At 53.9% G+C, this 12,053-nt stretch overlaps 1 protein-coding gene across 1 annotated transcript in view; it reads left to right on the top strand.

Annotated features, from left to right (window-relative positions):
• The window catches only part of GDAP2 (ganglioside induced differentiation associated protein 2), a 228,520-nt gene that overhangs the window by 149,239 nt on the left and 67,228 nt on the right, over positions 1 to 12,053 (top strand). Inside the window, exons 4-5 of the mRNA XM_078656343.1 lie at positions 1,933 to 2,086; positions 6,174 to 6,262. Of these exons, the coding sequence (XP_078512469.1) occupies positions 1,933 to 2,086; positions 6,174 to 6,262 (243 nt within the window). The remainder of the gene's footprint in view (positions 1 to 1,932; positions 2,087 to 6,173; positions 6,263 to 12,053) is intronic.

Raw genomic sequence — 12,053 nt, 5'->3', positions numbered from 1 at the left:
TTGGGGTGTCAATGTCTCTTCAGGTGATGCTCATCTTGGGGTGTCAATGACTCTTCAGGTGATGCTCATCTTGGGGTGTCAGTGACTCTTCAGGTGATGCTCATCTTGGGGCGTCAATGACTCTTCAGGTGATGCACATCTTGGGGCGTCAATGACTCTTCAGGTGATGCTCATCTTGGGGCGTCAATGACAGTCTCAGGTGATGCACATCTGAGGGTGTCAATGACTCTTCAGGTGATGCTCATCTTTGGGTGTCAATGACTCTTCAGGTGATGCTCATCCTGGGGCGTCAATGACTCTTCTGGTGATGCACATCTTGGGGCGTCAATGACTCTTCAGGTGATGCACATCTGGGGGTGTCAATGACTCTTCAGGTGATGCAGAGCTGGGGGTGTCAGTGACTCTTCAGGTGATGCTCATCTTGGGGCGTCAATGACTCTTCAGGTGATGGACATCTTGGGGTGTCAATGACTCTTCAGGTGATGCACATCTTGGGGTGTCAATTACTCTTCAGGTGATGCACATCTTGGGGTGTCAATGACTCTTCAGGTGATGCTCATCTTGGGGTGTCAATGACTCTTCAGGTGATGCACATCTTGGGGCGTCAATGACTCTTCAGGTGATGCACATCTTGGGGTGTCAATGACTCTTCAGGTGATGCAGAGCTGGGGGTGTCAGTGACTCTTCAGGTGATGCTCATCTTGGGGCGTCAATGACTCTTCAGGTGATGCACATCTTGGGGCGTCAATGACTCTTCAGGTGATGCTCATCTGAGGGTGTCAATGACTCTTCAGGTGATGCACATCTTGGGGTGTCAATGACTCTTCAGGTGATGCACATCTGGGGGTGTCAATGACTCTTCAGGTGATGCAGAGCTGGGGGTGTCAGTGACTCTTCAGGTGATGCTCATCTTGGGGCGTCAATGACTCTTCAGGTGATGCACATCTTGGGGTGTCAATGACTCTTCAGGTGATGCACATCTTGGGGTGTCAATTACTCTTCAGGTGATGCACATCTTGGGGTGTCAATGACTCTTCAGGTGATGCTCATCTTGGGGTGTCAATGACTCTTCAGGTGATGCACATCTTGGGGAGTCAATGACTCTTCAGGTGATGCACATCTTGGGGTGTCAATGACTCTTCAGGTGATGCAGAGCTGGGGGTGTCAGTGACTCTTCAGGTGATGCTCATCTTGGGGCGTCAATGACTCTTCAGGTGATGCACATCTTGGGGCGTCAATGACAGTCTCAGGTGATGCACATCTGAGGGTGTCAATGACTCTTCAGGTGATGCACATCTTGGGGTGTCAATGACCCACAACTACCTGTGGCACCCCAGTGAACCCCCAGCTCCCCACTCTTGGGGGACTTCTGGTGCCCTGACGTCACCGTGCACCCCCACTTTTGGAACCAGGAGCCGGTGCCCAAGTGTGGGCTGAGCATAGAGAGGTGTCCTGACAACGAGGGCATAGATATAACCAATATTAGTAAATACCCCACCCCAAGACCCAGGGATACGAGGTAAAATCAGGAATGAGGAAAGAGTCCAGAATCTCTCTTTTGTCGGTCGCAAGGAAAGCTCCTGACGCTAGCATGGGATTGGTTCCCCATCTGCACTAACTCTCTCGTAATGAGGCGCCCCTTAAATGGGATGGACTTTCCTCACCCCCATAGTTACTGATTTAGGGGTGCCGGTAACTCCGTAGTGGGGCTGCAAGCTGGACCAGGAGACCCTCTAAGAAGTGAGCGATTACCTGAGGAACAGTAATTCAAAGTCCTTTTAAAACTACCTTTTGCCCACCAAAAACAACCCTAAATCCCCTGGTGAAGGTTTGCCGATCTGGTTCCAGTGTTGACCGCTGCCACTACCCCATCGCAATCAAGAGGCCACGCTCAATGAGGACCTAAGCCTTGTCTGTCTTCTCTTCCCACAGGTTGTCGGACAGGTGAGGCGAAGTTAACGAAAGGCTTTAACCTGGCGGCTCGTTACATCATCCACACCGTGGGACCCAAGTACAAAGCCAAGTACCGCACCGCTGCCGAGAGCTCGCTGCACAGCTGCTACCGCAACTCCCTACAGCTGGCCAAGTAAGTCGTCACACACACTTTGCCTTGAGACTGGCCGCCTCTGCGCCCCCTGACTTGCCGCCTCTGCGCCCCCTGACTTGCCGCCTCTACGCCCCCTGACTTGCCGCCTCTACACCTCCCGACTTGCCGCCTCTGCACCCCCCGACTTGCCGCCTCTGCGCCCCCTGACTTGCCGCCTCTGCGCCCCCTGACTTGCTGCCTCTGCGCCCCCTGACTTGCTGCCTCTGCGCCCCCTGACTTGCTGCCTCTGCGCCCCCTGACTTGCCGCCTCTGCGCCCCCTGACTTGCGGCCTCTGCGCCCCCTGACTTGCGGCCTCTGCGCCCCCTGACTTGCGGCCTCTGCGCCCCCTGACTTGCGGCCTCTGCGCCCCCTGACTTGCGGCCTCTGCGCCCCGTGACTTGCGGCCTCTGCGCCCCCTGACTTGCGGCCTCTGCGCCCCCTGACTTGCGGCCTCTGCGCCCCCTGACTTGCGGCCTCTGCGCCCCCTGACTTGCGGCCTCTGCGCCCCCTGACTTGCGGCCTCTGCGCCCCCTGACTTGCGGCCTCTGCGCCCCCTGACTTGCGGCCTCTGCGCCCCCTGACTTGCGGCCTCTGCGCCCCCTGACTTGCGGCCTCTGCGCCCCCTGACTTGCGGCCTCTGCGCCCCCTGACTTGCGGCCTCTGCGCCCCCTGACTTGCCGCCTCTGCGCCCCCTGACTTGCCGCCTCTGCGTCCCGTGACTTGCCGCCTCTGCGCCCCGTGACTTGCCGCCTCTGCGCCCCGTGACTTGCCGCCTCTGCGCCCCGTGACTTGCCGCCTCTGCGCCCCGTGACTTGCCGCCTCTGCGCCCCCTGACTTGCCGCCTCTGCGCCCCCTGACTTGCCGCCTCTGCGCCCCCTGACTTGCCGCCTCTGCGCCCCCTGACTTGCCGCCTCTGCGCCCCCTGACTTGCCGCCTCTGCGCCCCCTGACTTGCCGCCTCTGCGCCCCCTGACTTGCCGCCTCTGCGCCCCCTGACTTGCCGCCTCTGCGCCCCCTGACTTGCCGCCTCTGCGCCCCCTGACTTGCCGCCTCTGCGCCCCCTGACTTGCCGCCTCTGCGCCCCGTGACTTGCGGCCTCTGCGCCCCCTGACTTGCGGCCTCTGCGCCCCCTGACTTGCGGCCTCTGCGCCCCCTGACTTGCGGCCTCTGCGCCCCCTGACTTGCGGCCTCTGCGCCCCGTGACTTGCCGCCTCTGCGCCCCGTGACTTGCCGCCTCTGCGCCCCGTGACTTGCCGCCTCTGCGCCCCGTGACTTGCCGCCTCTGCGCCCCGTGACTTGCCGCCTCTGCGCCCCCTGACTTGCCGCCTCTGCGCCCCCTGACTTGCCGCCTCTGCGCCCCCTGACTTGCCGCCTCTGCGCCCCCTGACTTGCCGCCTCTGCGCCCCCTGACTTGCCGCCTCTGCGCCCCCTGACTTGCCGCCTCTGCGCCCCCTGACTTGCCGCCTCTGCGCCCCCTGACTTGCCGCCTCTGCGCCCCCTGACTTGCCGCCTCTGCGCCCCCTGACTTGCCGCCTCTGCGCTCCCTGACTTGCCGCCTCTGCGCTCCCTGACTTGCCGCCTCTGCGCCCCCTGACTTGCCGCCTCTGCGCCCCCTGACTTGTCGCCTCTGCGCCCCATGAGACTTGCCGCCTCTGCGCCCCATGAGACTTGTCGCCTCTGCGCCCCATGAGACTTGTCGCCTCTGCGCCCCCTGAGGCTTGTCGCCTCTGCGCCCCATGAGGCTTGTCGCCTCTGCGCCCCCTGAGGCTTGTCGCCTCTGCGCCCCCTGAGGCTTGTCGCCTCTGCGCCCCCTGAGGCTTGTCGCCTCTGCGCCCCCTGAGGCTTGTCGCCTCTGCGCCCACAGAGGCTTGTCGCCTCTGCGCCCACAGAGGCTTGCCGCCTCTGCGCCCACAGAGGCTTGCCGCCTCTGCGCCCACAGAGGCTTGCCGCCTCTGCGCCCACAGAGGCTTGCCGCCTCTGCGCCCACAGAGGCTTGCCGCCTCTGCGCCCCCTGAGGCTTGTCGCCTCTGCGCCCCCTGAGGCTTGTCGCCTCTGCGCCCCCTGAGGCTTGCCGCCTCTGCGCCCACAGAGGCTTGCCGCCTCTGCGCCCACAGAGGCTTGCCGCCTCTGCGCCCACAGAGGCTTGCCGCCTCTGCGCCCACAGAGGCTTGCCGCCTCTGCCCCCACAGAGGCTTGCCGCCTCTGCCCCCACAGAGGCTTGCCGCCTCTGCGCCCACAGAGGCTTGCCGCCTCTGCGCCCACAGAGGCTTGCCGCCTCTGCCCCCACAGAGGCTTGCCGCCTCTGCCCCCACAGAGGCTTGCCGCCTCTGCGCCCACAGAGGCTTGCCGCCTCTGCCCCCACAGAGGCTTGCCGCCTCTGCGCCCACAGAGGCTTGCCGCCTCTGCGCCCACAGAGGCTTGCCGCCTCTGCGCCCACAGAGGCTTGCCGCCTCTGCCCCCACAGAGGCTTGCCGCCTCTGCCCCCACAGAGGCTTGCCGCCTCTGCCCCCACAGAGGCTTGCCGCCTCTGCCCCCACAGAGGCTTGCCGCCTCTGCGCCCACAGAGGCTTGCCGCCTCTGCCCCCACAGAGGCTTGCCGCCTCTGCCCCCACAGAGGCTTGCCGCCTCTGCGCCCACAGAGGCTTGCCGCCTCTGCGCCCACAGAGGCTTGCCGCCTCTGCCCCCACAGAGGCTTGCCGCCTCTGCCCCCACAGAGGCTTGCCGCCTCTGCCCCCACAGAGGCTTGCCGCCTCTGCCCCCACAGAGGCTTGCCGCCTCTGCCCCCACAGAGGCTTGCCGCCTCTGCCCCCACAGAGGCTTGCCGCCTCTGCGCCCACAGAGGCTTGCCGCCTCTGCGCCCACAGAGGCTTGCCGCCTCTGCGCCCACAGAGGCTTGCCGCCTCTGCGCCCACAGAGGCTTGCCGCCTCTGCGCCCACAGAGGCTTGCCGCCTCTGCGCCCACAGAGGCTTGCCGCCTCTGCCCCCACAGAGGCTTGCCGCCTCTGCGCCCACAGAGGCTTGCCGCCTCTGCCCCCACAGAGGCTTGCCGCCTCTGCCCCCACAGAGGCTTGCCGCCTCTGCCCCCACAGAGGCTTGCCGCCTCTGCCCCCACAGAGGCTTGCCGCCTCTGCCCCCACAGAGGCTTGCCGCCTCTGCGCCCACAGAGGCTTGCCGCCTCTGCGCCCCCCTGAGGCTTGCCGCCTCTGCGCCCCCCTGAGGCTTGCCGCCTCTGCGCCCCCCTGAGGCTTGCCGCCCCTGCGCCCCCCTGAGGCTTGCCGCCCCTGCGCCCCCCTGAGGCTTGCCGCCCCTGCGCCCCCCTGAGGCTTGCCGCCCCTGCGCCCCCCTGAGGCTTGCCGCCCCTGCGCCCCCCTGAGGCTTGCCGCCCCTGCGCCCCCCTGAGGCTTGCCGCCCCTGCGCCCCCCTGAGGCTTGCCGCCCCTGCGCCCCCCTGAGGCTTGCCGCCCCTGCGCCCCCCTGAGGCTTGCCGCCTCTGCGCCCCCCTGAGGCTTGCCGCCTCTGCGCCCCCCTGAGGCTTGCCGCCTCTGCGCCCCCCTGAGGCTTGCCGCCTCTGCGCCCCCCTGAGGCTTGCCGTCTCTGCGCCCCCTGAGGCTTGCCGCCTCTGCATCCCTGTGCCTGGTCTTTTGCGTCTCTGAGGGTGAGAAGAGAAGCAAGCAAGAGGCAATCAGATGAGTGTTAGAGAGGGTGATGGAGAAGGGAAGTGAAGGAAGTGAGGCAGCAAGAACAAAGGGCATTGGGAGAACATGCCAGAAAGTTGGGAGAGGTGAGGGGTGGAGGTGACTCTTCGAAAGAGAATGTGAAATCTACTACATTAAGAAGTTTTTTTGAGAAATTATGCTCACCAGACCTTTCGCATTCAGAAAAGACTAAAGTGGCTTGTTAACTACTTGGAGGCTCCCTTCACTATCGAGAACTCCTCATGTGCAGGCATTCCATTCCAGCGTGCACACAGCTCAGGGCAGGCAGCTGCACCACACGCCCCTCTGGGGAAGAGATCTGTGGCTTGGCGTTGACCAATGGACGTCTTAGGCTTGTAACTGTGCTCTTTTCTCATCCCCTCTTGGCTGTAGGGAGCAGGCAATGTCATCTGTGGGATTCTGCGTCATCAGCTCGCTGAAGAGGTGCTACCCCTTGGAAGATGCAACGCACATAGCGCTTCGTAAGTAGCTCATTCAAGCAGCACAATGTGGGAGAAGAGGCCGGCATTACTCTGACATCCCCAGACTGTATGATATACGTTTACTTGCAAAAAAAGGAGTATGTAGTTCCTTAAGTAAAGAGTAGGTAGGGTAGGTGCGGAACTGAGGAACCAGATCGGTAGATCTGATTGCTCAGAAGCAAGAGTCCTCCACACCCCGAGGGGTGTCTTGCTTCATCATAGGGCGGCTCCTCGTTGGGCGGACGCTGCAGTGCCCAACGGGCCCCCCTGTCAGAGATATTTGTTTTTTTGCCGTATGTGAATTGTGGGTGTAGGTGCACTAGGTCTAGATTGTTGTATGTGTAAGTGGTTTAAGATGGACTTACTTAGTGGTACCCGAGCAGTTTTAATATATGGGTCCTCTTGTCTGGGTTAAAACCCCCGTGGAGGCTGGAAGCCGAAATAGTGGTCTGTACCAGCTGAAGAGATTAAGCATAGGTGGGTCGTCGAGATTAAATGGCAAATTAGAAAGCTGCAGCACACTTGGCTAAAAATAAACCATCAATCGAGACAAACTTCACCCATGGAAACTTAGCAGATTAACCTAAGCTGCAATCAAAAAAGTTTTAAAAGGTTCTATTGAGACAAATTTCAAAATGATAAATGTGCAAATAAAGAATTTTATAAAATTCTCACTGAATTTCGTAAACCAAAATGTATAGTAGGAACTCATTTGTTACTCAAGAATTCACGGACAAACTGGCAAATCATTTCACAACCGAAGCAGACACATTTGGACTCCTATTGAAAACAAAGGAAAACTGACTTTCAAAAACAACCCTACTAGAGTAGGCTAACCCAGCCTCTGCGTTCCTTCCGACAAGTATCACAATGAATTTATGGAACTGGTCCGAGCAAGCAGGCCTGCCGGCAGCCCTTCTGACCCGTGTTTACCACATACCTTCAAGAACATCCTTCCAACTACCTCTGCTGCCACACCAGTAAGAAGAATCATCAACAACTCCTTAACTACGGGAATATTTCCGGACGATCCCAAAAAGTCATGCATACGTCCATTATTAATTTAAACAAACCTGGACCCACTTGACTACAGACCAATCACAAATGGACCTTTCCTGGGAAAACTGATAGAATGAGCAGCGTTCGCCCAGATGTAACAATTAATTGAAGACACCTCCATACTTTCAAACGAGATTCAGTCAGGAAGAGACACAGAATCTGCCCTCGTTGCCCTCAGGGATGACCTTAAGAAAAGAGTTGACCACAACGGGGTTGCTATGCTACTTCTCTTGGACCTCTCGGCTGCCTTTGACACGGTTGACCATGACACTTTAATACAAAGACTCTACAAGGCCGGCATAGAGGGGACTGCTTTAGACTGTATCGCGTCCTACCTTCGAAACAGAACTAATGTCATCCACACCCCACCTTTCTCGTCCAAACCGTACTCTTCAAAAGCAAGGGTCCCTCAAGGCTCTATCATCTCGCCCATGCTTTTCAACATCTACATGAAGTCTTTACCAGTACTGATCAATCAATTTCACCCCACGTGCTACAACAATGCAGTTGAAATGCAAGTACTCCTTAAACTGGAATGCCCCACGGACATTGGAATTGCACCAATTTTCAGTTGTCTCAGAGCCGTGGATCAGTGGATGACGTGGAGACATCTCAAATTGAATGCCTGCAAAACGGAAATACTCATGTGTGGCGTTTGGGAAAATTATGACCCATTTGCCGTCTGCCCAGATGACCTGGGAACCAACGCCTATAGTGTCAAAGGAAGGAAGACATCTTGGAATTACCATGGACTCTAAGCTATCAATGAATTCCCGGGTAGACAAACTAGCAAGATCAAACTTTATTAGCATAAAAACTCTGCGAGGCATCTTCACCCACCTCGGATTTCCACACAAAGTCCAAGCCACCATCTCTCTTGTTCTGTCTAAACTCGATTAGGCCAATAGCCTCAACCACGGATCACCTTTAACTATGAAAAGACTACAACGGATTCTGAACTCGGCTGCCAGACTACTCTCACATATAAAACTGCAAGACCACATCTCCCCGCCTTGAAAGCCCTGCATTGGTTACCGGTTGCCAGAAGATCCACGTTCAAGCGGCTTTGTATCACCCACAAAGCAATACATGGAATGGGACCGCTCTTCATTAGGAATAAAACCACCAAACACATTCAGGAAAGGAACCTCCGCTCTAAAGGAGCATCTCGCCTCAAAATCCCACCATACAAGACAAAAGCCATGGGTGACACATCCTTCTCAGTTCAAGCAGCCAAACTATGGAACTCTTTACCCCCCAACATAAGATCCACGGATAACTATCCTATCTTCAGAAAACTACTCAAGAATCGGCTCTTCCCCACATAAGCACCAGACGCAAACAGATTTCCAGCATATGCCTCTGTATATAAGCATTTAATTTGATTATATGCATGTAGCTAGATGTGTATTTCTTTGTATAATCATTTATAAATCTAAAAGTATTCTTTAGGTCTGCTTAGCAAAAGTGCATATTACTTATGGTTTTATTATTCCATGCTTAACAGCTATGAAGGTCACTGCAAAGACTTATGTTCTCTGATTAGATGCATATGGTTCTCTGTTTATTCTTCACAGTTTGTAACTTTAATAGCTATTTATCTACAATTGCTGCACTAGTGAATTATTGAAAGAAAATCACATTTTAAAATTATTTTTTAGCTTTAAGTACAGCAACACTTGAAATAAAACTTAAATCGTAATATATTACCTTCCATGTACTTATGTATCTATATATTTATTACTAAACTCCTACTGTAAAAAACTGGGGTCTCTCCAATGCACTACCCTATATCTCACCCTATACCGCTCTCAATATATCCTCTACCTCCATTGTCTGACTCAAATCAAACCTCATTCTACTTCTCTGATCCCCAAAATAACCCTTTCTAGACCTTTCCCTCCTCTGCCCCTCCTTGCATCACCTCAAACCATACACTACTACTAGGATCTCCCAAACAAGCCTTTCTAAACCCTTCCCTCCTTAGACTCACCGAGACCTCATTTTTCCCCTAAATTACTTCTTGAGGCTCTCCCCCCCCGCCCCCATACTCCCCTTTACTCATCCCAAACGTCCTCTCCTCCTGCTCTGATCTCCAATGAACGCGGCGTCCTTCCCTCTTCCATCCTCCACTGTCCTTTTCAATCCAAGTGACACTCACATGTCCACTCCTCAAATCGATTCATCTGTCCCGAGACTAATCCACAATTCACCAATAATCCTTTTGGGTTCCGGAGCAGCTGCTACTCGCCGAAAAGCGCTGTGACGCCTCATCAGGGGCAGTAAGCGCTCTGGAGCTATCATTCCAGTTCCAGTGACAGCCCCTTTACTGTATTGTATGAGGGGAGAATGCATACATGCCAACATTTCAACTTCGATAAGAGGGAGAAATATTCGCGGGCGGAAAGACATGAATAACGCGTAACACGAAACAGGTCAGGCGTAACACAAAATAGATTGGAGGCACTGGTGGCTGGTGGCATTTGAAAGTTGTGGGCTGTAAACATCTGTGGGAGTGCACTGCAGCGAGCGAGCACAGCTTGCGAGCCTGAATAACTTAAGGAGGATTCGGGGGTTCACCCCTGAGAAAATTTTGAAAAAAAGAGTGGGTAAATGGTGCATTTTCAAGCAAATTTGAGAAGCAAAATGTTGATAAAGCAATTGTGAAAGTGCAGTGTACATTAATAAAGGGATGTCAAAAAACAACATGTAGATAGAAATGTTTCTGAAGCTAGGCCCTGCCAGTGCCACGCACCTCTGACCACTATGCACTCTGCGTGCCAGAAGGGCCTAGCGTCAGAAATATTACTATTGTCAGGTTTTTGAAGCTAGGCCCAGTGCTGGCACTCAGTGTGTATGCTTCTCAGAGGTGCGTCACGCGTGGCAGGGCCTGTAGCTTCAGAGTGAGAAACATTTTCTGCACCAGTCTATGTTCTCACTCTATAAACACTAACACTCTTTAAAGTGCAGAGTCACTCTGCACTTCAAAGAGTGTTAGTGTTTAGAGTGGGAACGCGACCCAAAGGTAATTCAGAACTGCTTTGGATGAAGGCGCACATTTGCTTTGTGTGACTCCTCCAATTGTTCCAATTGCCTCTGACGGTCACTGATAACATTTACGTTTGGGCCATAGAGACTACGAATGTTGAAACTATAAACAATAGGCAATTTCCGAGTTTCAGAATAATACTATTGTAGTACTACATCTCTAAAAACTTAGTGCTATTTTCCAAAATCCACACTGTAGATTTTCACCTCAATCTGCTGCATTTCTCGGAGGGCTCCTACCACTACAAGCAGAACTCAGGTACACGTAGACCTACTACTTTGTAGTATGTGTAGGAGTAGCCAGGGCGGGGGTGTGTCAGAAAAATAAACAATACCTACTACAAAGTGGGAGAAAAGAAGGGAAAAGTACAAAAAGTAAGGGGGAATAAGGAGGGCATGAATACGTATAACCACTATTACAAAAGTGTAAGGCAGACCCAGTGCTCATAAGTTACACCTACAGCTATTCAAGCAGTACAACTGCCCAGACAGGCTCAAATCTACTCCAGCCAAGCCTTGGAGTAAGCCACTCACATGCACTGCAAGAGAATCACTCTGAAAACCAATGCAGACACCTTGAATTGTACGGAGACCGCGGTTGTGTTCGCACACTGCACACGCTCTCCGTGGGATCCCTATCTACTTACCTTGGGTGGTTTCTTGGGTCCCCAGCAATTCTAAGTCCTCTTGACTGTGTGTCAACTTGAGTTGTGATTCTTATACCACTTTCTTCATATTTATAATATAGGGTAGGTGTAATACACATCTGGCTCTGTGTCTTCTGTCATCAAAATTAGTGAATGTTCATAATCCCACACAGAGATACCCGACGAAGAAGGGTGCATAAGGAATGGCTACAGAATCACATTACTGGATGCTGTTAAGCAGAAGGCGGAAGTTATCGAAATACCGATGAATCACTGAAGCTATACATGAAGACATTTTGCTCGATCAGAGAAGTTGGGATTAATCTACAACTTTTCCAGGTTCATGCTGTGCAATTCAGCTACCAGATGGGTACAATCTTTAACATCAAAGGTTAATGCTTTGTCCTTAATTCTTGAAAGGGGAGATTGTGCAACAGGCAATCAGCATTTTATTTTTAGCAGCCGCACAATAGATAGTGCTAGTGCACCAAAATCGGTCTCAAACTTCTATTTTTGGTTTGTGCTGTGTAAAACTGCCAAAAATAACATGTTGATATATGTCTCAGAATATAATATCCCCCTCCAAGAATTAAGGACAAAGCAATGATCCCCGATTTTCTAGTTGCTCACTGTGCATTTCAGCCAGCCAGTAGATGGGTACCTGCCTCTGATATTAAAGGATAATGCTTTCTTAGAGAGGAGAACCAGCAAATTAACAGGGAGAGTTGAGCCAGAGAGCTGAGCCAGGAGTGTGGCTTGGCTTTTAGGGCACGTGCACGAGCTGAGCAGTGAGAATGTTTGCTATGTACATCATACAACAAACTTCATGTAAAATATGACTAAATATCTTTAAAATTCAAGAAAGTGAATTTCTCTAACATGTAGAAGCTTTAACATTAAAACGTCCCATTACAGCACTGTACTAAGAAATACTTACAAGTGATAGTTTTGAGGCACAGACCATTAGTGAACTAAGGCAAGTCATGTGTCATGTAAAACCTGTAGAATGCCCAGATTAACTAATATTCTGAACTCAC

Source organism: Lissotriton helveticus, chromosome 8 (assembly GCF_964261635.1).
Source record: "Lissotriton helveticus chromosome 8, aLisHel1.1, whole genome shotgun sequence".
Taxonomy (NCBI): domain Eukaryota; kingdom Metazoa; phylum Chordata; class Amphibia; order Caudata; family Salamandridae; genus Lissotriton; species Lissotriton helveticus.
This window is presented reverse-complemented; position numbering and strand designations above follow the sequence as displayed.